Source organism: Pseudopodoces humilis, chromosome 17 (assembly GCF_049639895.1).
Source record: "Pseudopodoces humilis isolate 2021_Gansu_Grassland_sample_001 chromosome 17, ASM4963989v1, whole genome shotgun sequence".
In the NCBI taxonomy this organism is placed as follows: Eukaryota; Metazoa; Chordata; class Aves; order Passeriformes; family Paridae; genus Pseudopodoces; species Pseudopodoces humilis.
In genome coordinates, this window is record NC_142216.1 from 11,340,043 (window position 1) to 11,365,163 (window position 25,121).

The 25,121-nt window shown below is 35.3% G+C and overlaps 1 protein-coding gene across 5 annotated transcripts in view; it reads right to left on the minus strand.

Annotated features, from left to right (window-relative positions):
* GABRB2 (gamma-aminobutyric acid type A receptor subunit beta2) overlaps positions 1–25,121 on the minus strand; it is a 139,147-nt gene that overhangs the window by 90,785 nt on the left and 23,241 nt on the right. For all 5 annotated transcript variants that reach the window (XM_088063612.1, XM_088063613.1, XM_005523477.3 and 2 more), the window contains one exon: positions 3,111–3,331. In XM_088063612.1, the coding sequence (XP_087919738.1) occupies positions 3,111–3,331 (221 nt within the window). The remainder of the gene's footprint in view (positions 1–3,110; positions 3,332–25,121) is intronic.

Consider the following 25,121-nt stretch of genomic DNA (forward strand, 5'->3'; position numbering starts at 1 on the left):
AGCATGTCCTATTCTCTGTAAAAAAAAGTCAAGAATTCAGTTATGCCTTTAACTAATGCCCTGTTGCAGTGAAGAAGGCAGGCTAGGAGGACAACATACCAATCATTTAGATGGCTCCACTCATTATTAGCCATTTCTCTTTTTTCCCCTCCTTCTATCCCCTCTTTCAGTGACAGCATAATCCAGGTGCTCACAAAACTGCCTCTTACTCCTTCCTGAAATTTACCTTCCCAATGTCAAATCTAATCAGATGTGACATGCACACCATGCATGTCACATCTCTGCTCACAAAAACAGAGAACAATGTTAAGGGTTCACTGCTTGCTGTATGAAGCAGAAATTCAACTATAGGGACACAAAAGAAAGGGATGGTTACATTTATACTGATGAGACCACTTGTAGTTCAATTAATTTGGTAAATCAAATTTGGTTCAATCAAGATAAATGCAACCAAATTCACAGCAACATTTGTGTGTATGTAATGATGTTTTTAAGTAGGTATATGGGGAGGTAAAAAATTCAGACTGATATTTAAAGGAATCTCAGTTTGGAAAAATTAATCCCAAAGTAAGAATATGTGACTGCAAGTATCAGCTAAAGTAAATTAATACAGCAACAACAGTAGTGATTTTCAGAATAATAGTGTACAGGGAGTTTGAGATATGTGAGAAATACAACTCAGCAGGCATTTTTAAGATGTGGAAATTACGAATAAGCAAGAATTAAATTTTTCGGTACTGTGGACACTTGAAATAACAAAAACTCTGAGTTGAATTTAGATGAAATAGATAAAGCTACTTAAAGGTATAAAACTAAAACCTTACTATTAGAATGAGATCACTGATTGCCACTTGGTCCAGGGAAGGCAAAAGCAGAATATGGCCAGTAATCCTGTTGTGTTACCACTGGTGCATCTTCCCCATCCAGCCCAGGGTTTGGAAGACATTTTAGCCAGAAAGCCCAAGACCTACTGACCCGAGTCTGAGGAGGGGGAACCAATTCTACATTTCACAAGACTTGTCTGTGGTTCATTAAGAATTAGGACATTTATTTTCTTACCATGTCATCTATTAGGTATCTGTTATGTTCCATAGTCTCTAGCCCAGAACACAAAAGAACCAGTGGTGTCCTTCACCTCTGAGCTCTTCAGGTACACAGTTGCCACAGGAGTGAAGGCAATTGCAGTCCCCAGTCACAGTGCTGGCTCTGACAGCCATCCTGCCCCTGTCCTTGGTTACAATTCATTGCAGCACAGCAAGAGAAAACCAGCAGAATTCACATCCCTCATTCATCTTCAGCTCTCAAGGCAAAGAGAACGCTTGAAATGCACCCCGTCTTAAAAGAGATGTAAGAATTGATAATCTCAAATGTGAGACTGCTAGGTATACCAGAATACTGGAAAATTATTTCCTAAAGTGACATCTCTTATCTAGGAAAAAAAGCTGTCTAAATACCTTTAACTCTGGGCTGTGCACAAGTCCTACAATAGAAAAAAAAATTCCCATTTTAGAATTATTCTAAAACCATTTTGGGTAACATATTGTGATTGCAAGTATTGAAGAAAAGAACTCGGGGAAAAAAGGCTCAAAGCATTAATAATGATTCCTCTAATTACATTAAACAGCTTTAAGTGAAAAATAGACATCATTTCACTTTATTGCATCTTATAAAACACACTAAAAGTGATTTGCTATTTATGCTGAATGAAAGGGAGGAAAAGTTTCACCAAAACAATGAAACAGTACCAACACTGGTTCAGCTCAAAAAAAAAACAAAAAACAAAACCCTCAAAACCTTAAATGAAGTATATTTCATGAAAGGTTCAAAAATTTCTGAAAAACAAATCAACATCAAAATGAAACTCCCAGAAAACAAAACTTTCTTTTATTTGATTCTTCTATGGACAATTTTTTGTGAGCTCTTCTTACTGTATACCAACCTTTTAAAACAATAGAAATTATTACAGATGGTTAAGTAGTCAGAATAAAAAAAGCCACAAATAGAAAAAAAGTTAGCATTACTGAAGACATTAAATCTGATATTTATTTCTAATTTGTTCTAGAAGTTAATAATAAAGATTTTAATTTCAGAATCTTTAATTGAAAACTACACCAAGACCATTGTTATGCTCGCTCTCACTCCATTAATGTGTGTTATGTAGTTGGTTTATATTTCACTTTAAACTACAACTGCATTTCAAGGAACCATGTATCTGTTGGTTCACTGAACAACCACAAAAACTCCAGACTTGCTCCCAGCCATAGTGCCAGAGCCTGAACTGCTCCCACAGGAAACACAACTGGACACAACAAACATTGGCAAACACAACACCCAGCTCTGCAGCGTTTTCTGTTCTTAACCTAGACAATGCTTTCCTGATGTTTACCTACCCACATGGCACTGTCAGTCACCTTTTGCAGCTATATTTTAAATCAATTTCCCAGCAATTATTTATTACTAATTCATTAGTAATTCCTAATTAATATTACTAAACAAACAATTCCCAAAGTTTTTAGAACTTCTCAAGAGTGAAGCCCCTTTGCTGATTTCTCCAGTCACCCTGTCCGTACAGAACAACAGGCTGTAAAACATTGCAAGTCATACCTCATCTTAGTGAAAATCAGAAAGCTGATTCATCTGCCTAGCATACAAACCAATCTAATATTCAATCGAAAGTATTTTTAAAACATATCAGTTAAACTATCAGTTCAGCTGTCATATACATTTTTTGTTTTTTCCTCTAATCCTCATTTTGTGTTTTATATTTCAATTCCTTTGAAGAAGCAGCTCTAAACCAGGGTTTTAATCCAGAATGAGTATTTCAAGTAATATTTACTGTCTTATTTGTTCTTAATACAAGTCCCTGAACTGTACTAAAAATGGCAGTTTATCTCAAAAATTTGTATTAAAAAAAAAATCCTTAGATTTAGAGTACAACTTTAGAACACTTGTTTTTTTTTTTCTCGAATATCACCAGTTCTATAGAATACAGCAATAAAAAGAAAATCATTGAAAAAAAAAAAAAGGAGCAAGAAATTATTTTTCATTTTAGCTTTTTAATCATGGTTTTAAATTAAGAGACAGAAGAGTTAGAAATGGTTCATACTGACCTGAGTCCATAAAGGACTGTTCCATCTGGATGCAAACGAATCATTCTGTTCTTCACAGTGACACCATGAACAAATGACTTCTTGTCATTCAGGAAATAGGTATCAGGCACCCAGAGCTGATCAGCTACTCTGTTGTCCAGAGTAAGGTTTAGAGGTATTACATTATAGGACAGCCTCTTATCCCTCCACGCTTGCTGGAAGTACATTGTCAAGGTATAGTCCTGTGATTAGAAAAAACAAAGTTTGCATTGAAACAGATGGCATACATATGCACAAAAGTGACAATGCAAATACACATGTATTCATTGTAACTGTTCCTAAAGGCAAAGATTTCTGTGCAGAATTTCCATAAATAGATTTATTTATTTTTACAGTACTGAACATCTTGTATACACTTAATAAAAGCAGTGAGAACACAAAGAAGATGGGGTATTTACATTTTACGAATGACTTGGAAGTTCTCATTTCAATATTTAAAAATAAAATTTTAAAAATTATAGGCATTTCACAGCCTGCAATTTCTGTAGCACTTGAAAAGCCTGGGAGTTCTAGGAAATAGGAACATTCACAGATCCAAATTTAATTTCAAGGTCTCCACTGTATTCAACAGAGATCTGAATCAAATCTTCTGTCTCTGAAGTTGCAGTCACCACCCAAAGACTTCCCTAAATTAAAATCTCCTCAAAGTCTGTTAACTTTCCCCTGGGCACTGAAACCAATGGAAATTTTTTGAGGTTCTTACACTCTTAATTTTATAGATGAAGTAACTCTGGTTACTTCAGGTTCACAATTCAGACAGCACATTAGGATCCAGAAAAATCTGGATTTTTCTTATTCTGCAGTTTCACAGACTGAACACCCCAGTAAGAAATCACTGAAATTGGGTTGCTGTAATTATTCTCTTTACAATGTACAATGTCTACCCTTGAACTAGGGAGGGCCTGTGAGAACTATGGATAGTTCAGCAGAGTTCTGTAAGCAATGACACAGCACATTGAAACTAAGTGACCCTGCCTCTTTTGCAGACCAGTCTGCACTCACATGAATCAGTAGAAACTGTTTTTTTATAGAAATGTGCATTTCAGTGGTGGAAACACTCTTATTTTTTTGCCTTATCCCTCCCCAAAAGAGCCCATGTACATGGGCTTCAAAACACCTCTTCAGTTTTCAGTGAAGCAGGGAGAAATTCATGTTCTGTTGTGAACAGTTACAGCATTTCCTCCTTACCAGCACAAATTACAACTGGTATTGCTGTGCCATCAGTGTTCCTGTCTACACTGGTTAAAGGTCAGTCCCCTTCCCTTGCTGTGCCCATGGCTGTGCCTGGAACCCCCACACCTTTGGCCAGGTGTCACAACAGCAACTCTGCAGGAACTCAAGTGGGTAAACACCAAATTAGCCTTCCCAATTGTTTTACTAGCAAATATATTCACCTGGTAGCTGTTCTACAATCTGATCACCCAAAATTTCAATGATCTAAAGTATCAATCTAAAACCTCTTCCTCTTCCCACATCCCCAGGGTCAGGATGAGATTCTGCTTGCAAGAACATTCCACCTACATCTGAAGAATTTTACTGTTATGCTTCATCACTGTTCTGCATGATTTGATTCATAACCAGAAAATCTTCAGTAGGAAATTTATTAGTCTTCATTACACTAATATATCACATCATCAAATAATGATCTACAGCATTCTTGGAATGCTGCATTTTATTCCTATTCCAAGGAAGAACCTACATGTATTAATATATTGCATAAATACATAGAACATGCTTTCCTTTTCTTTTTACCTCAGTAAAAGAGGAAAAGAAGAGGAGGAAAAACCCTGACATACATGGTTCATTGCATAGAAGTGAATTACATAAAACTGTAAATTTGGAGCACTGGTATTGCTGAAAGAAATGTCAACTCAGCCAAGTCACCAAGCTGGAGTTTAAAAGCAAACACACTGTGTTCCAGAAAGAGCTGGTGTTCCAACTAAAAATTATTTGTCATCTGTTGGCCCTAGTTTTCAGATGAGACTGGAGTTTCTGATGGTCAAAACAGAACTCCTTTGAAATGGTTATAAAGATCTTACAAGCTTTTGAATTTAGGTTTTTATTTTTAATGATAATTTTAAAAACCCCAAAGATGTTCCAAGGTACATATATTGAAATCAAATTGATAAGACAGGAAAAAAATCAAAACCTGCCACAATAACTGTGATTTATTCCTTAGAAAGGAGAGAGGCATCTGTTTTCAAAATCCCAAATGAAAGAATAATTCAAAAAAGATGTGTAAGTACAATATGTCCCTAAAGTATCCCAAGACCTTTTATACTTTGAAATTAAGACCATTCTCATCTAATAGGAATACTACAGGAAAAAAGTCTGTTAAATGCATATTAAATACTGAAACACTGGTAGCAATAACAGCAGGAAACTTCAGAGGAGAAAAAAACAAGTAGAAGGAATATACAATGTCTAATGTATATAACATACATTCTGTATATTGTAAATGTGGTATAAGACAGTGTGAAATTGAAGAAGCTATTAATCATTGTGCCGCTGTAATGAATGGAGAACTTATTTGTGGTTTGGCTTAAGTCCACTCTTCATCATGTTCCTGGTTATTACTAACTTGTAAAAATGCTTTACTACATTTCCATGTGTGGCTATTTTAAAACAAAATAATTTCCTTCTGAGAATGCTTGAAGCTGAAGATTTTGCCTGGACACTATATTTAACATGTACATTTAAAAAACTGTTGATAACATTTAAGTGTTGATTGACAATCCTTTCAATCCTCTTTTTGTTTAAAACCAACCACTACATGATGTTTGAGTCAAAATTATCTATCTCAGTCTCTCATTGAGAAAAAATAATGTAAAAAGTCTGCTTAATGCTCGAGATACCAGAAAGTGCACAGAGTCACTTACATGAAAGTAGAAAGAACTGTTGCAGGAGCAGGTGATACCAAAGAAATGCCAAAATAGTCATATGCCTTTTCAAAAAAGGTATTTTTCACATTCTGTAAATCTTCACTTCAAAATAAACAAAACCCCCTCAAAACAAATAAAACTAAAAAGCCACAAGCAATGACATCAGAAACCTTACACAGAACTCTCTCAGTCTATCAAATCCCACTTCCCAAACTGGTTTAAATCTGTGAAACACTTGTAATTAACTGAGTCTCCCAAAACTTACTAGGGGAGTTTTCCGTGATGGAAATTACATTGTCTCAAGTCTATCTTTCCATTAACAAGAAGATCCCAACACCAAGCTTATTATATATTTTTCTCTAACTCCCCTGGAATTATTCATCAGCAGTTCTCATTTGTCAGTTGAGCAAAGCAGCAAAGATGGGCTGTTTATCTCCAACCACAGTTCTCAGAAAAAACAAAGTGTTCTAGAATCAAGCAAGAGGCTTGGGTGTGAAAGCCAAATGACTGTCAGCAGAGCTTGATTCCTTAGCATGAAAGTTTTGATCCTGATTATATGAAATCTGTAATAAGAGACTATAGGATTTCAGCAACAAGAGTTCGAATTTGTGTCTCAGCACTACTGAGGGTAGCCAATATTTATATTGATTTTCCATGGTGATTTAGCTAATGACACAGCCTCACAGTACAATGGATTTCATGCACTGAAGTGAAATGAAGCAGTTCTGGCTGATATGTTTCCTGTAACCTTAATTAGGTTACAGGAAGACGCTGTGACACTTGATTTTCATTTCTGACAAGTCATCCAGACTGAAGCATGATACTGCACTTTTCCTGAGCCAGCAATCTGCCTATCATTCCAATCAACCAGCAACTGCCACAGGTCTTATAGCTAGCTGATTTGCTGTCTCTTGGTAATAAGAGGAGGATTGGTTAAAGTGAACCTGAACTGAAAACTGAAATCTAACTGCTAATAAATTAAAAGAGTCATGTGTCTTGAGATTCTCAGATTGTTCTCTTTTGAAAGGATCTTGTCACCCTGATACAGCACTGCAGGATTCTCAGATGAATAAAGCAAATGCAAAGTACAATAAAAAATGCAACTATACTCACTTAAAAGAAGTTATGAAAACAGTAGTTTTCTGCCTCAGACAAAATTATCTAGTTGTGTCCTTGAAGTAAAAATCTTTTAGGCACAAGAAACATCAAAAACTTTTTTTATCAATAAAGTCAATTTATTTTGAATTTCAAAATTTTCTTTACTCATGTGTCTCAAGTTGTTTCCCAGAACTCCCAGATAATTCCCTATGTAATTGTACAATTCCACAGATCTTCAGAAAGGTAAATACCTTCAACAGAAATCATATTTACATTGCTTTCTATTGTAGCCTATTATATAATTGCCTTGCAAAATAGTATAGAATTTGTTGAAAATTCTACAGAACAAAAAAAATCATAATAATCATTAAGTAGAGTAGAAATAAACCTGTGGTTAAGAAGAACTGGAGATGCAGCTGAAAGGTTTGTTGAGAGCAGATGGTGGCCTAAGGTATTGTTTTGCAGAAGAGACTCAAGAATAAAAAAACATAAACAAAAAACAGAACCCTGAGTGTCCAATACCATTAGTGGAGGGGGAAGGGGATGGAGGGGGGTGCAGAGGGAGAAATTCCAGGGTAAGAATATAGTTACTGATATATTAAATCTGGATTAAATCTGAGAATTCAAGTTTTGCCTAGATGCAGAACTAAACTGTCATAACATTTGAATAAGTGCTCTTTTTCCTTATGCTTTACAGATTCCTAAATTCCTTCACAAACCAAGCCTTAAGAATTCATTCAGAGACTGAAAGGATTGGCAAATTAATGCTGCTCCAAATCACTGCAGTTAACTTCTGAAAAATGTACTAAATTAGTACTAAAAAAAAATAGGTGTTAATCTAAAGCACATAAAACTTATTTTTAAGATAAAAATTCTGCAATATTTTTCAAAAAGACTTATGAAAGTGAAAGAAATATTCCCAGGATTTATTTATTTATAAGCAGAGATTACACAGATTAAACAACAATGACACAGAGAATATTGATGTAAGAGAGAGGCAGTGAGTGAGAGAGCATGTGTTGAAGGAAAATATTTATAAAATACTCCAAATAATTTCCTTTAGTATTTATTTCATTGCAGAATTGCCAAAACAATAGGATACACAATATTTCCTTTAATAACGTGCTCTATAACTAAAACACAATTAGAGCAATTTATTTATTTAGCTTATTACAGCCTCAAAAATCTGCAGATACTTCACACAAATTTACAGGACAAAACCAGCCAGGTCTGTGCATGACATTTCCATTTTTGCTTTATTTTCCTTCTAAATGAGCTTCGAGTCCTTCTCCCTTCGTCTGTATGCATACATTTTCTCACTTACTACTACTAACCATCGTAGTTTTTTATGCTGATTTTCTTGTCATTTTTTGTGTTGTTTTATTTGTTTTAATTTTTCTTATTTGTCAAATGCATACACTTTGGAAAAATAAACAGAGATGTTTCTAGGCAAGGGTGATCTGGCAGTTTTCTCATGCCATTCCCCAGTCCCATGAGGAGCACCAGCAGCAGCTCTTTCCTGTTAAGCTGTCACATTCCACAACACTTCATCCCTCTGCCCTGCTGATTCCCAGCTCTCTAAAACGGTTCGTTAATCCAGCAGTAACAAACCAACACCATGAAAGAAGCAATGTTCTCTGGAGAGCCCAAATCTCCTCCAGAAACATCCCTAGAAGCGTTTCTGTATCTTGTGCAATATGCCAGAGGCTGCCCTGCAAACTGATGTGCTTCCTCCCCATTCACATATAAACCTTGTGGGAATAGACAAGCCACCCTGATTCAGCCCTCCCTCAGCCAATAATCTCTTTCATATTGCAACTTTATGTACAGATTTAATGATATTTGAACAGTGAAGAGTGTGAGGATGAAAAAAACAATAGTGTCATGTCACCTAGATATTTCCCTGTATTTTAAATGCTCTCCTCCCTGAAGTCCAAGATGTGACAGGCTGTTTCCTCTCAAAAATGTCAGGCACTGCAGTGAACTGCCAGCACTGAAGTAAAACGGACAACTTATTATAAATACATATCATTTCTTTCAGTGATGACAAGCCTGTGGAAGCTGGTAGAAGGTCCAATTTGCATGACAGCACAGCACCTCAGCAAAGAGAATACACTTAGTTGAGACACTGCAAGAGAATAAATGATGTATTCAGATGAAAGAAAAATTAGTAATTAGTATTATTATGCTCTAGGAAAAGAAATCTGTGGAAAAAAAACAGGTGGAAAAAAATTGCATCTGTAATAGTCATTAATTACACTCTTAAATTGTTCATGGTTCAGGAAAGCCAAAACCTATTGGAATATGCCACAGCAAAAATTTCAGAAGTGCCTCTGTTAAAAAGGTATATTTTCCTCTAGTTCAAACCTCACACTCAAAGCAAGATCAGCTGTGAGGTCAGACCAAGTTGCTCAGAGCTTTATCCAATCTGGTCTTGAAGACCTTGAAAAGTGGATTAGAAAAAGACTTTACTAAAAATGAAATTGCTACTCACATTTAGAAAGAAGCTCCCTACGCTTCAAACAAGAAAAATCAGGACGGTTATCCTAAACCTAGCAGTGACTGCAACTTAATTTCAGTTTGATACAAAATCACCATTGTCTGATTCTTACAGCCATTGCACACTACCGCTTTTATCTGTTCTGTTTAGTGTATTATTATTCCAGTCTTTTTGTGTCATTTTTTCAGCAATTGCCTCCACTCTTTAATCTCACAATTATTTGAGACACTTAGAAATCAACAGGATTCAGTTACCACTGAATTTTTGAATGCATCTATTGTTTACTATTTCCTATATGCTTCAATTGGCACCAACAATTTCTCATGAAAATATTCCCTGTTCCTATACAGTACATGATTTTTACTTTTTTTTGTTTTCTTTCTCTCTTAATCTTCAAGGTTTTCACCTGTGCCAGAGAACTTTCTATGCAATTAAATAATTAATTTCCACTTTCAACACTGTTAATAGATACTTTGCAAACAACCCTGATTGTACTTTATCAGACAGAAGCTATCCTCTCATCAAGAGCTAATAATGTCTCTACACTTGTACTGTCTGTTCAGAAATATAGTCCAAGAATCAAAAAGAAAACATTAATTTAGCATCCTTGACTACTGAATGGGTTTATTTATTTCTCACTGATTAAATACCTCATCTCAACCTTCAAAATTTGTCACCTCCTTTGTGGTTCACTATTTCTTCCAGAGTTCAAGTCAGACTTGTATTTCAGTGACCAAGTCCAAGCTGGAAAGATCAAGAACAAGACCCAAGAGAACTTTTATCCAAGGAATGAAAGGTGTATGGTTAATGGAATTGGCATGGAAAGTATTTACTTGGCATTAATACAAATCCAGCCTATTTTAACAAAATAAGGATAAATAAGGATACCATACTTTTTCTATTTTTTTTCCCCTTTGGTCAGACTGCTTGTTGGGGAAATGGCAATAAGAGTATTACTGGTTCCATGCTTTTTAGCCCTTCTAGCAAATACCCATATAAATGCATCAGGAAATGATTCAGGAAACACCGATCACATTTTTAACTAAGCTACTTCATTATAATCATACTTTAAATGCATTTGACTTGGCAGACACTCTTCTGAAAACATGGATGTGTTTTAAGCAATTTTAAGATCTTGCACAGAGCAAATTTTCAACTTCCACAGCAGTTCCCTCCAGCTATTCTTACTGGAAGGCATTTACACAGCGTGCTGGGACTCAGCTTGACATCATTCCTTCCATCTGGACATCCAAACCAGCAGTCTGGATACAATATTTCCTGCCTTCTCTCTACTTCACACACTTTACATTCATTGAAATTTCTGGAAAATTAAATGCCTAAGAATCAGAACCCTATGAATACTTCAGGACCCCTGAGAAAGGCTTTGCTTTTTCTTCACAGCTGAAGGAACACTACACCAGTGTTTCCAAAAGCAGTAGTCAATTTTTCACAGGTAAAAGAATGCAATGCATTTGGTTCCTTTTTTGACTTGCAGATTTGGATTATTATTTTCCCATCTTTATATAACTGGAAAAAAATCAAAATTAATCAAGTCAATGTGCTCTGTTAGAAAGAAATCTAAGGACATAATCCAGCTTAAAACCTGTCAATTCTTACATTAAAAATTCTCCAAAATTTGATAAAGATACGGAAACCAACTAATCCATGGATCAGAAACAAATTTGCAGGAAAAAACTATCATCAAACATTTCTTAAAACTTACACAAAACACGTTTTCATTCATAAGATGACCTGGCAAAATAGTTTCAATCCCTGTTTATAACAGAACCATTATTTCCCTTTCCCTCCAATGGTCAGTAGATATCAAACATATTTTGCAGTCCTATTATTGGAATTTTGGAGAGAAATTAAAATAAAAAACAAATCAAACACATACAAAGACACAAAAGTAATCAAAAAAAGCTCTGTGATGACTCCACTGAGATTGTTCTGAAAACAATTACTCATCTCCTGGCAGCTTCATCAGTTCTGATGAATTTGTATCACTGGATTTCAGAATTCATTTTTTACCTTCACAATAAAGATTTTGTTAAATATTTTAGTCACGATACGTTCAAAAAGACAAAGCTGAAGTGCTTTGCTTTTTCTCTCAAATTATTAGACCATAGTAAATAAGTGCAGAACCACAGCAGTAAGTGCAGGTGCTAGACAAGCAAAACCTCCAGTAGCTCATGTATTTCTAGCCATGACCTCATGTGCTGGATATAGTATTTCTGCTTGAGCACATTCCATATTAGCTGGGAAGCAGCACACATCGATTTGATATCTGCTAGCTAGTAGCTGGTTAATTCAAGCATGAAATACACTTATATAGCAGTTCACTGGTTTGATTGATGACACATCTATTCTTTTAAAATAACAGCATACTTCCTGCCTTAGTCACAGAAGTGCTTTACAACGTATTCTTATGTTGTCACACACTACTTGAAATTTACGATTTTTTTTAAAGAAGCTCTTCATTGAGCTGCATTCCTCATCATGCCCAAATTAAGTAGAAGCTCTATAAAATTTACAAGAATGCTTTTGTTTTATTTTAAAAAGTGAATTCCTAAGTAATGCACTTGCCAGAAAGGGTGTTTCAGTGGTGTCAGTAAATATCTCTTTTCCTCATTTTCCTCCCTCCCATTAAGTAAGCAAGAAAGAAAGTAAGCAAGCACTAACATCCCAGCATTATTACACACTACATTTTGTTTACCTACTGGGCTTTCCTTATCAACACTCTATTCTTGAATTCTGATCATCATCTTTCCCAGAAAGTCACAGGGAAAATGAGGAAGCGTACAGACCTGCATTTATAAGCAAACACAACAGAACCCAAATTTGATACCAGCACCACGGGTAAGAAGCCCTTTGTTTTTACTGACAGCGCTTGGGTTTTTTTATGTTACTGTTTCTAGCTAATCCATAACCACTAGGAAACTTGAAGCCTTCTTTGCCATGAAATAATTGGAAAAGAAAGGAAACACAGTTCAGAAAATAATTTAAAAAGTAAATTGGTAAGTACTGCCCACATGCTCTGCCCTGTTCTTGAGGAGAGAGTAGCTGTACAATTACTTTGACACAACAGTTTCATACCTAAAGGTATTTAAATTAGAGGAATAAATTTATCAGAAACTTTGTTTGGCAAATGAGACTGGTACTTGGGGATTCTACCCACAGTTCTCTCTCTTGTTTGTAGTGCTTTCCTGAAATAATTGTTATATTTCAGTTCATTATAATAAGTAACATAGAGTAGCATAGGTAAGGGTTGTAGATCTTAAAAAAAATAATCATGCTAGTGAAAATACTGGTGTTATATTCTTGTAACAATATTCTTTCTTCAAGAATGTCTAAAAATCAATTTAAGTACAAAGAGAAGATATATAGATGGGAATTAAATGAACACAAAGACTAAAATTTGTTAGCATGGATGAAACTTTTGTTTTAATTTAAGAAAAAAAACATTATGAGAATAAACCACATTTTCAAACACCAATTTGAATCATAAACATGGAAATGATTTTGAAAATCCTATTTAGTAGATCTTCCTATTATAAACAGGTATTCATATTTTCTCATGGCTCTATTATCCCAGTACCTAAATTAAGCTAAATCCTTAATCCTAAAGTTAAACTGAAATCTTCAGACAGACAGTAACTATTCATTCCAAACAGCATTTCAAAACCAGCACTTACACACTCCTCCCAAAAATGTCTTCATTGATTCTACTCAAAGTAGCTAATTTATTGTCACCATTTGCATATAACTTGGTTTGAAGTCCTGATTTATATAAATACAAATTGTTTACTGTTTACTTTTTGCTGTGTTACTTGATGCAACATTTCTTCATTACCTGCACCAAAGGTCTCCTCCTGAACACTACAGAGTGCTACAGATGCTTGGAGTATGTTCTATTAGCACTGATTTCGCAAATGAAAATTGAAATTTTCACAAATTGAAAACACTGATACTTGAATTCTAACACATGGTCTTTTCTAAAAGACTGGTGCACAATTTGGCAGGTTTTTTGTTTGTTTGGTGGGGATTTTTTGGTTTGGTTTGGTTTTTTTTTCCCCTCAGTGGATGTGAAAAGGGAAACACAGGGAACATAAGCAAGTGCATATGATCTTTTGAGGTCCTTCCCTGGGCTGTTCCGTGAATGTTTTGAGACAGGCACACCCTAAGTTAATTGCTTCATTTCTCGGATTAGACAGCTTGTTATTAATGTCACCAAATATTACAATTAAGTACTCCTCTTAAATTATCTCTTCATCTCTGCAGTGTTCAAAAAGTGGAGCTTGACTTTAGCTGGCCTACAGCATAACATGATTACCTGCAGCAGCTCACAACGAATTACACTTCCAATGCACATGCTCTCAAACAGAATTATTTAGAAACTCACTGAAACATGAATTTAGTATCTGTTGTTTGAGCTATTCAGCAAGGAATATTTACAACAGGAGATGCTCTCTGGGCCTGGGAGAATTAAAGACTCTTTAGATGAAATAGGAAAAAATACCTAAAATTAATTATAGCAAAATCTTCAAAAACACAAAGCAAATACAGTCAATTCTTCATGAAAGCACCTTTCCAGAGGAAAATACTAAGTGCTTAAAACTAAGCATGTAATTTGGGGTTTTACAAAAGAGCACGTTATCAAATCAGTACTGTGAAGGGTCTTTAAAAAAACAAAAAAAACCAAAAACCCCAAAAAAAACCCCAAAACCGAACAAGAGAAACCAGGTAAATTCACACGCAAAACCAGATCTCACTTTCAATTTCATGCAGGATCAGAGATTTTAGGCACGAAGCTTCACACGTCTGCTAATTCTGTACCTAGTGAAATCATGGATGCACTTCAGTATAGGGCTTTGAAGGAAAAAAAACCCAAACAAAATTTCTCTGGGTTTTTAATGTAGACAGTAACAATTGTGAGCTTCTCAGAACTGGAGAAACATGTGAGCCACTTAAAAATGGATTTTTCATTAAATTCTGTTTAATTCTTAGGTTTTATCTGGATCCATATTTCTCTAGATCTGTGTGCAAGAAAAGTCTTTTAGTATTTGATTCCAGTTCTAGTAACTTTATTTCACTAGCCTTTTATTTACAGTGCTATCATACTTTATAAAAAATGTATCCATTAATCAGTTAAATAAACAGTAAATACCTTTTCTTTCCCTAGTCTAAGTTTATTCTAAATCCTTATGTGAGTGTGATTCCTTTGAGTCAAATATACACAATGGAATTAAAAAAATTTTAAAAATTACATGGCCCTGAACTTCTCTATTTTTTCTTAGCAAGAAAAAAATAAATGACCTTTGCACTCTGCTATATAAAGATGTGTAATTGCAAATAACTCTTTGGATGATTTAATAAAAAATGTACCCCTCATCTTTTATTATCACACCACATTTATTTATTTATTTAAAATTTAAGCTCCTCTTCTACCCAGATAAAGTTACAACAAAACAGAAAGATGTACTAAATTACTGAGTATCATTAAGGATATCATGGGACTTTAATACCACAACATATGGCTTTCATGACTTTAGAACATGACCATGCAACAACTGCAGTGAGTGAGCTGGGAAAAGCTGGTATTTATATATTAATTTTTAATTTCTATGTTTGAGAACAGCATAACCTCACAGTAAATTCCTAGTCAATAGGGAAACCTCGGTCTATTCATTACTTCATGCTTATTTGTAGGACCATAGCAATTTTTAACATTCATCTTAGGTTCAGTATAATTAACCATTCTGCTTAGAATTGAACAGACAACAAAAATGTAGGGGTAAAAGAGGATTCAAATTGCAACCACTGAATAATTTACACAATATCCACATATATTATCTATTATTTACACTAAAAGTCACATGTTAAAAACTCAGTGTTGAAATCCAATATTCCTGGCTGCCAGCCAAGCATAGAAAACAGACAGGCTAATGCTAAAGAAAACAAATTTTTATTCATTTACCTTCTGTGGGAAATGAACTGTGTAGTGAATTTTTTAGAAGATGAAAATTGTAATTGCATGTGTAATAAAGCTGAAAATTAAGGAGAAACAGATGGAAGACTTAAAGTTATTTTTTTGTGAGTGAGACATGGATGATTCATAAGTATTTGATATTAGTTAAAATTACTTATGGAACAAATGTTTATGGAAAATATCCTGCTTGTGACAATGTGCCATCACACAATCAGCAGTGAATTATTCCAATTGAGATCCCTAATCAAAAAGAGAAAAGGAAATAAACTAAGAAAGAAGAAAAAATCAAAACTCGTTAATTTCTCCTGAACTTCAGTGACTTGTGTCTTTAAGTTCTACCTCAAGAACTAAGAGCACTCTCAGAGGCATTGTAGAGCATAGTAATTCTATTAATTTGCAGTTTTAAGATCACTTTGTGATGACACTAAATAGTTAAATTAACTTCCTAAGGTCAGCTTGACAGAATGTGGGAAAAGGTGACACCTAAGTGCATGAGACTCCAGGTAAAGTTACCACACTTTGTTGCAACAACCCCAAGGAAACACTATTTTTAAGTCTCCATCTACTACTTCTAAACAAAAATTGACAGGAAAACCAATGATCTTATCCACACTTATGTGATTACATATGACTTGAAATATATTGAGCAAACATTTTCACATACAGCTAAATACTTAAAGTAGGAAGAATACTTAAAAATATACAATTAATTTCTTTGAATTGTTTACCTAATACTATATAATGAGAAATGTAGCTACTGTACAGATGATGGTTTTGTTCAGAGTAAATAGGCCAGCAGCCAAACCACTTTGATGATGAAGTTAAGAGCTCTCTTTGCCATGAACAGGTTATTTCCAGGCAGTGCAGCAGCAGCCTTGCTGCAGGAGTGGGTAGTGCTGAACAAGACACAAGTGGGATGCTGTGGTCTTTAGCAGCAGCGAGTAGGTGCCTGCCTACTGGAGCCTAGTGTCAGCAGTAATCATGCTGCAACCCAGATCCAAATCTGCAGGTAAAATCCAATTTATATCTGCAGCCAATAATGCAGTAAAGCACATCTTAATTCATCTATGAATTTTTTGCTTTAAAATATACAGCTGAGTCCTGCTGTCTCTTCACAGGATGTCCTCTTCCAGGTCACTTTCTCAATCACTCACAGATACATTGCTATGCATAAGTATTCATAAAATAAGTTAACCATGTCACATGTGGAAGGGTTTGTTGAGAATTTCAATAAAATAGTCCCTAAACTCCATTAAATGTTAATAAAATATTGAAAAATATCTACATCTTGGTCTTCCTCTTCCACACTGGCCATTTAAATTGATTACTGATAACACAATAGGACCCGTTTGCTTTTCAGTGTTGTTTGAAGACAGAATATAAATAACAAAATGAAAATTTCTGTCACCATTTTACTTCAACCAGCCACCAAACCAAAGTTTTCCTTTGGTTTAAAAGCTAGAAAGGAGCACCACATGAATAATTAATAATTTTTTTGACATGGTCATCAGAAACTCTGCATTGCTAGTTTGACCAGATATTGTCATATCTCCTACAGAAGTGTACAACTCCAGTAGAAGTTTGCAAAATTCTGCAGCCAAATAGGCAAAAGGTCTGTCTGAACAGGGGATCTTTGATTCTGGTCTTGTTCCCCATTACTGCACACTTAGTCCAATACACCAGTTACAACAGTTAGGGTCACTTGTCAGCTGCTTCCAATTTTTCCCTATTTTTTACTATGCCTATATGTTAAATATAGTCACCTCATCAATATAGAAAATCTGAGAGGTAAAGTTACTCTAATACTAACAACACTAAGGGGAAAAAAACCAGTCTTGCCCTCTTTTCTCTGGTGGTCTGGGTTAGTGTACAATAACTCTTCAGTCTATTTTGTTTAAGGCAGGTCTTTGGTATCAGAGAGCAGAACCTACACGCTGTAATGCACCACAGCTATGCAACAGAGAGACTCAGGTTCCCAGGAAGTTTAAAAAAATTGCAGTATTTAGTGCACAACTTGTGATATACTTACAGAGCCAGAAATTCTTTTCAAGTGTGTAAGAGAAACCTATAGATACATATACTCAACAGCAAATTACTTGTCTGTGAAAGCATCCTAATTTTAGGAATTTCTGGTTCTGCAAGACAGCATTTTCTACATGCTCTTTTAGAACAAGAGCAACATTATTACGCATTGAAAATAACTAAGTGAAGCACATATGTCAAACAAAAGCTGAACTTGTCTTGTGACAAAGCAACTGAAATAGGCATTTTTTTAATACCCAGGGAAACTTACCATGGATCAGTTTATTTTTTGCCTAGAGGGGTTCAAGGATATTAAGCAATTTCTCCACACATACTGATGTTTGGATGTTTCTATGCATTCATTTTAATTAGTTGTTCACATTTTGATTTTTATTTGTTCTTGCAATGATCCATTTGCCTACATAATCTCTTGTTTTTTCTGTCTTCCCATAAAATGGGATTTCAATGACTATGCCTTACTCTAACTGAACAGGTTATTGAAACCTAAATCCTAATATCCCACATTATATATGCAAAATCAGTACGAGAATATTAAGGACATTTTCCAGGCTATAGCATAGAATACAAAGTCTGGTACAGCAACAATCCAAACCATATTAAAGAGCAAGATTCAAAATGTCAGTTAAAACACCTAAAACCCCCACCCTGTTATATGTCTGATGAAGAGGAACCAAACATCATGCCTAAAAGCAAGAGGTGCCATTGTTACACATGAACAACAAGCTTAAGCATGGCTATAATAAAGTTCTAAGAAATCACTTTGGTACCTCCAATTGACAGACTGCTTCCAGACTTTCACTGGTGGATTTTACTGCGTGTATTGCAGACTTACCAGCTTATGTTCTGCATAGCTGTTCTTTAAAGATATAATTTTGTTATGCCAAGCAAACTTATCTGCAACTAGCTAAGGGTGCCCCACATCTGGGAAAAACCTGATAGTGAAAGGACATTAATGATATTAGTTCTGCAAAAATAAACCACATATTTGAACATTCAAGGAAGAAAAACTGCAACAAGGCAAATATCTGACTAGAGGAGCACAAATTGTGGGGTTTGAGAATATAAGTCATTCTACAGAGATCTCCAGATACAAATATAATTTCAGCCACAGAACAGGCCAAGAAGTTTATGTTGTTTTTGGTTTTTTTTTAATTTCCAAATCTAGTAGATGATTTTGCACCAACCACTTCAAGTTCAGTAAAAAAGAGAAATAAATAGGCAAGACAATTACTGCAGAAAGGCTGGTATCATAACACAGGCGTAATTCAGGACCTGATGCAGTGAGGAATGACATCTCTGCCAAAAGCCTGGCTGTTAATCAAGGCTGAAGTAAAAAAAACAAAACAGAAAAGGACCAACAGAACCAGACAACCACACATCATAATGCAGCTTCCAAAAAAGTAGAAGGTTAGCTGTGTGGATTTCTAACTAAAGCTTTAAGATCCCACACACACTCCTCTAAAAGCATCATTAAAAAAATTTTCCTTCTTCATTTGTTCATACCTTAAGAGAATCTTAACACAAATATATCACAATGAAGGGAAAAAACAGATCAACAGAAATTAGCTGCACAAACTACCACAAACACTTTGTGTTCTGTATAGAAGGAACCACACCTGGAAAGATTCTTTCTGCAGCATGTGTTACTTATAAGATAATGTCAATGAAATAGTGCATTGTTAGAGGATAATGGTCTCCTGCTGCTATTAAATGCCAAGCCACGGCTAAGAAATTTGCAAAACAAGGGACATTATTCCAATGATAATATTCTAGAATGGTATTGCTACTATACTGAATTCAATCATTTGATCTGATACCTGCTATGGTTACAGAGCAACAGTTGCTCAAAAGTGTTGCTCTGAATTTACAGTATTTGAACTGACTACCTACAGAACCTGCAGTATTTCCAACATTCAATCCAAGCACATAAACATCAGCCAAGTCTTAAATAACATTAGATTTATATTTTATAGATTTTTATATTATTATTTATATTATTATATTTACATATTTTATAGATTTACATATTTATATATTTATATTATTATGGCCATTTGGCACATAGAGAAGCTAAGACTTGCCCTACCTTATAGTACAGCTTAGCAGAACAACTAGAAACAAACTGGAGAAATATTTAACCTCACAGGAGAGGTACACCCTCCTACTGGCGTTTCCAACCATTTGCTAGCACAGAAAAACCTGGATGTGTTTTGTACCAGCAGCATGAAGGGTTTGCATCCTTCCAGCCCTCCAAATGAAGTATTCTGGATGCCAAAAAGAGGGCATGGAGGGCATGTGGACATCATACTACCAAGATTTCACATATCTAAAGAAAGGAGATTGCTCTTGCCTTCAAGTTGTCATTCGTTCCTCACTCCTGCACAGGAGGGGCCTCAAAGCACTCACACCTCAGTTTTGTTCAGTCTCAGGAGCATGACTCTATCTCTACTTTAAAAATGTTTGTTTTCTGAATTTCTACACTGAGATGAATAAGCAACTCCTTGAAAAGGTCCTGCATCCCTTCTTCACCTAAGGGCAAAGCAGATGATTGGAGTGAGGCTTGACGTGTCCATGAAGTGGCTGTACCTTCAGAAATGTTTTCCATTTTCTTTAGGTGGATGAGATTTTGGGATGGCCTGTGGGGAAGTCTAGTGCAAAAGAAGAGAGAACTGTGATGGCAGGGCTTGTTGGTGATCGCCTTGGTGCCTGCCTGCGGATCTTACTAAGACTACACTACAGCAGCAGGTAGAAGGAGCAACTACAGCCAGTGTCATCTCATCAAGAGCCATCCTGACACACACAGAGCACAGGCAAACACAGAGAGCAACAGCTGGACAGTGCTTTTTAAGAAAGAAGCACTTTTTCCATATTTAAAGATAGTTCAAAAGACTTCATATGAAGATGAAAACCCATCAGGGATTCCAGAGCCACACAGGACAAGACCTCAGTGACAGCAGAGACACCTTGAACTCTCCTTGCACAAATGTTTGCTAGTGATGAAGGTCTGCCCGGTGCTCCTGCTGGCTCCTGGCACACAGATGAGGGGGCAACAACATCTCTTCTGACACACACAGTGACCTATGTGCTGGCAGGGCAGCTGGGGCCAAGAGGCTTAGCAGCATCACACAATCAGGAACTGTGAGCTGAAGAACCTGAACTTTTCTGTGCACCAGTTCATAGCCCAGTACTTCAGTTCTGAATAAGCACCTCCAGATTTCAGAAAGAACTACCAATTGACTGCTTTTCTTCCCCTAACAGCTGGTGAGCTGGCTTCCTAACACAACTTGACAGAGTGGATAAGCACCACAGTGCAATGCAAACTCAACCATGATTCTTTGTGTAAAAACATAACTGAAAAGCAATTTACTAATTAAAGAAAAGATTCCCCTGTGGTCCAGTTGAACAGAGAAAAAATTAAACTTGACTGTAACTCAGACACCAGGCACTTGAGAACAAAGGCACAAAAGCTCTGTTTCACATTTTAATGACTAAAAATATCTTGAAATTTGGGAGCTTAAATTACATGCACATTCGCAGCAAAACACATATACAGACAGTCTTAGGAAGGAAAAACAAGACTATTCTAGTGATAATCATGTTCATTTCAGCAGCTGATAAAAGAGTGCTACATTATAAACTTCATGAAAGTGTTTATTTTTATAAGCTTGCTCCCAATAGTTCATTTTATTTGGTACTATTGTCATTCAGCTACCTCTAATCAACTGCCATAGATTTCACGTTTAGAATTACTGTATAGCTTAAATTCCACCTATTAGGAACTCCAGGCTCCATTATATTGCACAGGACTCTATTCATTGCATTAATTTTTTCTTTTAGTTTGTATTTGAATTATGAATAATTTCTTGGGGAGCTTACACATTAAAAAAAAATAAAAAAGAAAACACTGAATTTGTCACAAGTAAAATTACTCATATTAATCAGCTATTCATAGGGAACTTAGGTCATCAGCACCCATCCAGTTCAGACCAGGAAGTGGTGCTGCGAAGGCAATGTGACATAAAATCTTAAAATGTTTCTCTCAAGGAACTCCAAAGCACACAGCCTTGATAATTTTTAGTTTTTATTTCATTTTTTAATCTGGGAGAGCAGATTAGGCCCAGGGCATTTTACCTTCTTCTCTTTTTATGCAGATCTTATTTTATAGTCTAATGTTCATCTGATGATTCGGGTATTAAACCTCAGTTATATTCCTCTGCCTTCTACAGACTTCTGTGATCAGGAAAAAACCAGTTATGACATTTTCTAAATTCACTATATTTTTCTGCTAGGGGAAGTGTCTTATGTACATTATATCACCTGGACATGCCAAAATTTGCCAGAATTTGCTGGAATTTGAATTATATCAGTACTTAAATTTATCTCAGCAGACACCAAGATACCACTAATGCTCTGAAGGTAAACTAAAATTGCATGTGTTACATATTTGTGGTTTTGCTTGTCTCAATAAAGGATGGTTATTTCCTTTTTTATACTTCCTGTGGCATAGGGTAATTTGGCAGCTAAAGTAAATAACACCAGACAGACTTAAATATTGATCCTACAGTTCATTCTATGTGTTCCTAAGGGCTTTTCATTAATAGCACCTAAAGAGTAAAAGCGTAATTTACCTTATGTAAGGTAAAGTTAATTATCTCACATTAAAGCCCCAGTGCCCAATCCATAAAACAGCTGGTACCATCTATTTTCAATTGCAAAATCATTGTCTGTCTATCCTTTTTTGTTTCCAGAACATTACATGCAATTTTTCTTGGTAATTTTTGTGTCATAAAAAGTTGACCTGTCTTCAGATAATACTGCATTACAAATGTCAGAGCTAAATAGATTCTAATATGTGCAAAAAGAATCTCCTATGGTTCTTACCAAACCATTCCAGATGGTTCAGAGCATCATCTATCCATAAAATACACTTTTCCTTTCAGGTCCATCTTGTTTTTAAAAAAATTCATTGTGCATATAACACCAAAACAGATAGAAATCTTTGCTGATATTAAATACCTGAATACTGAGATTCAAAGAAAATTCTTGTGTTCAGAGATGTATAATAATGTTACTGCTGCATGACTACACATAAGGCAAAGCTTACTAAAATTATTTTCTCACTCATATTTCTATGGATAAGAAAAGAGCTTTGATGAGAACAGAACTCGCTCATTTTTCTAAAAATGCAATGTAACACCTTTCTTTCATTTTTCTGTCTCATGTACTTCAAAAATCTAAAGCGCTTCTGAAAAGAATAACGTAAAACCTGTCATTGCTGCAGAAATGTTTAAGTGATATTACAGGTATGCTACAGAAAGAATTCCCATAATGGTAGCAATATGTGTAAGTCACGAAGGGTACAGAGACAATGCCAAGTTTTAATTTCAAAACATGGTGATACATATTAATGAAGTACTGTGAAAAACTCCAAGTGTATAAACTTGGGGATTATCACATACCAAAGGAGAAAAAAAGTCAGAAAAGAACATATGAAAAGAAATCAGTGACCATATTTATGTAGTCATAAATAAGCACCTTTAAATCTTAAACTCAATGCCAATGAACTTACCACTGTAAAACAGAGCGGGATAATGAACCAGAAAAAAACCTTAACATGGGTGTTGCAGTACCACCAACTCAAATGCCTTCCCTCTGCTAAAACTGCTCTTAAACCAGACATTTCCCTCCTCTCTTCCGACCATTTTGGATCATTCCCCCACAATACAGATGTGTTTTTCAGAGTACATAAAACTGTTCAGATTCTTCCTGCTTCAAATTAGGTGAAATTAATATACAGCATATATATGATCATTTGGCCACTGATAATCTACAGAGGTGAATAGGAAAGTGTTCTGTAGTATTCTTAGTAATTCATAAAATGTCATTTATTTTTGTAATATGTATAAAAGCTGTCTTTGAAAGAAAATTATCTCTTGAGTGATGCAAAACCAAATTCTGAAACAAGTATTTACAGAAAAATAATGATCAAAAAATATTTTACCTGTCAAAGTAACAGTTTTTCAGTTAATGTCTCCCTCTGGACCTCCAGACTTCTCTATCTTGACCATTCTTGAGTTGTTAATGAGTGCTGCCTTGGCTTGACAGGATATTTGTCTTTCTGAATCTCCTGTTCTGTAAGTAAAGCCTCCCAAAAGCCACTTGATAGCATTTATTCCATAAATTACTCTTCTTTTAAAAAAAGTTTTAATAAAATTCTGAATAGAATAGATTTTCCCAATTGTAATTATTTCTGCCATAGAGCATTCTCAGGCATGCAGGTAAGATAACAGATTTCTCACCTTGTTGAATGAGTGAGGAAGGGAGAATGATGCAGAAAGGAGGGAAACAAAAAAAAAAAAGGAAGGCCAGCATCTTTATTGCTACCAAGGTGAAAAAATAATTTACTTTTGTCTGAGGCTTTGGATTTGTAACTATTCTACTATAACTACTCTAACTACTATTCAATGTTTTTTAGTATTTCTGAGAGCATGGAAGAAGCATATTAATTCCACTAAAATTTCTAATTTCAGTGTTCCTTCAGACCAGCAGCAATTTTGTCTGCCTGAAGATTTATCATGGGACAACAAAGAATATTACAGTGAGAAAAATGTAAATAGTTGCAAAAATTATCAAAAAATAAAAAAGGATCCCTTTCTCAGGAAATATGGATAGACCAGAGGTAAACCAGAACTTCCAAACTACCCAGCTTTGGGCTAAGCAAAAAATATTACTTCCACACATCCAAAAAACTAAAAACTACTGTGAAATAGAAACTATTATAATCTTTAAGAAAGTGAAAACAAATACTAGATAAACTTGAATAAATCTCCTGTCATTCATTTCACTTGGGTAACATCATTAAAGTCCAATTTAACACAAATTTCCCATAGTAGTTCTTCCTCTACTGTGGAAACTCTGAAAAATTACTATTTTCTTCTTCCATAAGAATTTTTCATCCCTTAACCAAAAGGCTCCATTAAATATCTTCTTTGTTCTTGTTCAAGGTGTCTCTTTTTTTGTTTCACACCTCCTGAAGTGCCTCCTATACAGGTCCACTCATTTCCATATAGCCACTGGGGATCTTACAGCAAGGTGTCCTGAATTGCTTACCTCCTACCTTCTAGTAATGTAATGCCTCTTCACATCCCTGCTGCTTTTACTAATGACTGTATAGAAATGTTTCAGTGTCTATTTAAACTCCTCAGTATTACAGGTTAAACTGTGATATATTATAATAGCTCTGAAAATAAATATGCCTGTAATTAACGGCTTTATCCATACAATTACAGAGTCATGCCTCTTCCCCAAGTCTACTTGCCTCCGATTCTTAGCGTGACAGCAGTAACTGCACAAATATTATTGCACAAGTGTTACTGCCTGTGGATAGTACTCTAAAACTCTCACTGCAAATTAAAGCCCCAATGGGCTTGGACTGGCCCAAACACATGAAAAAAAAATGG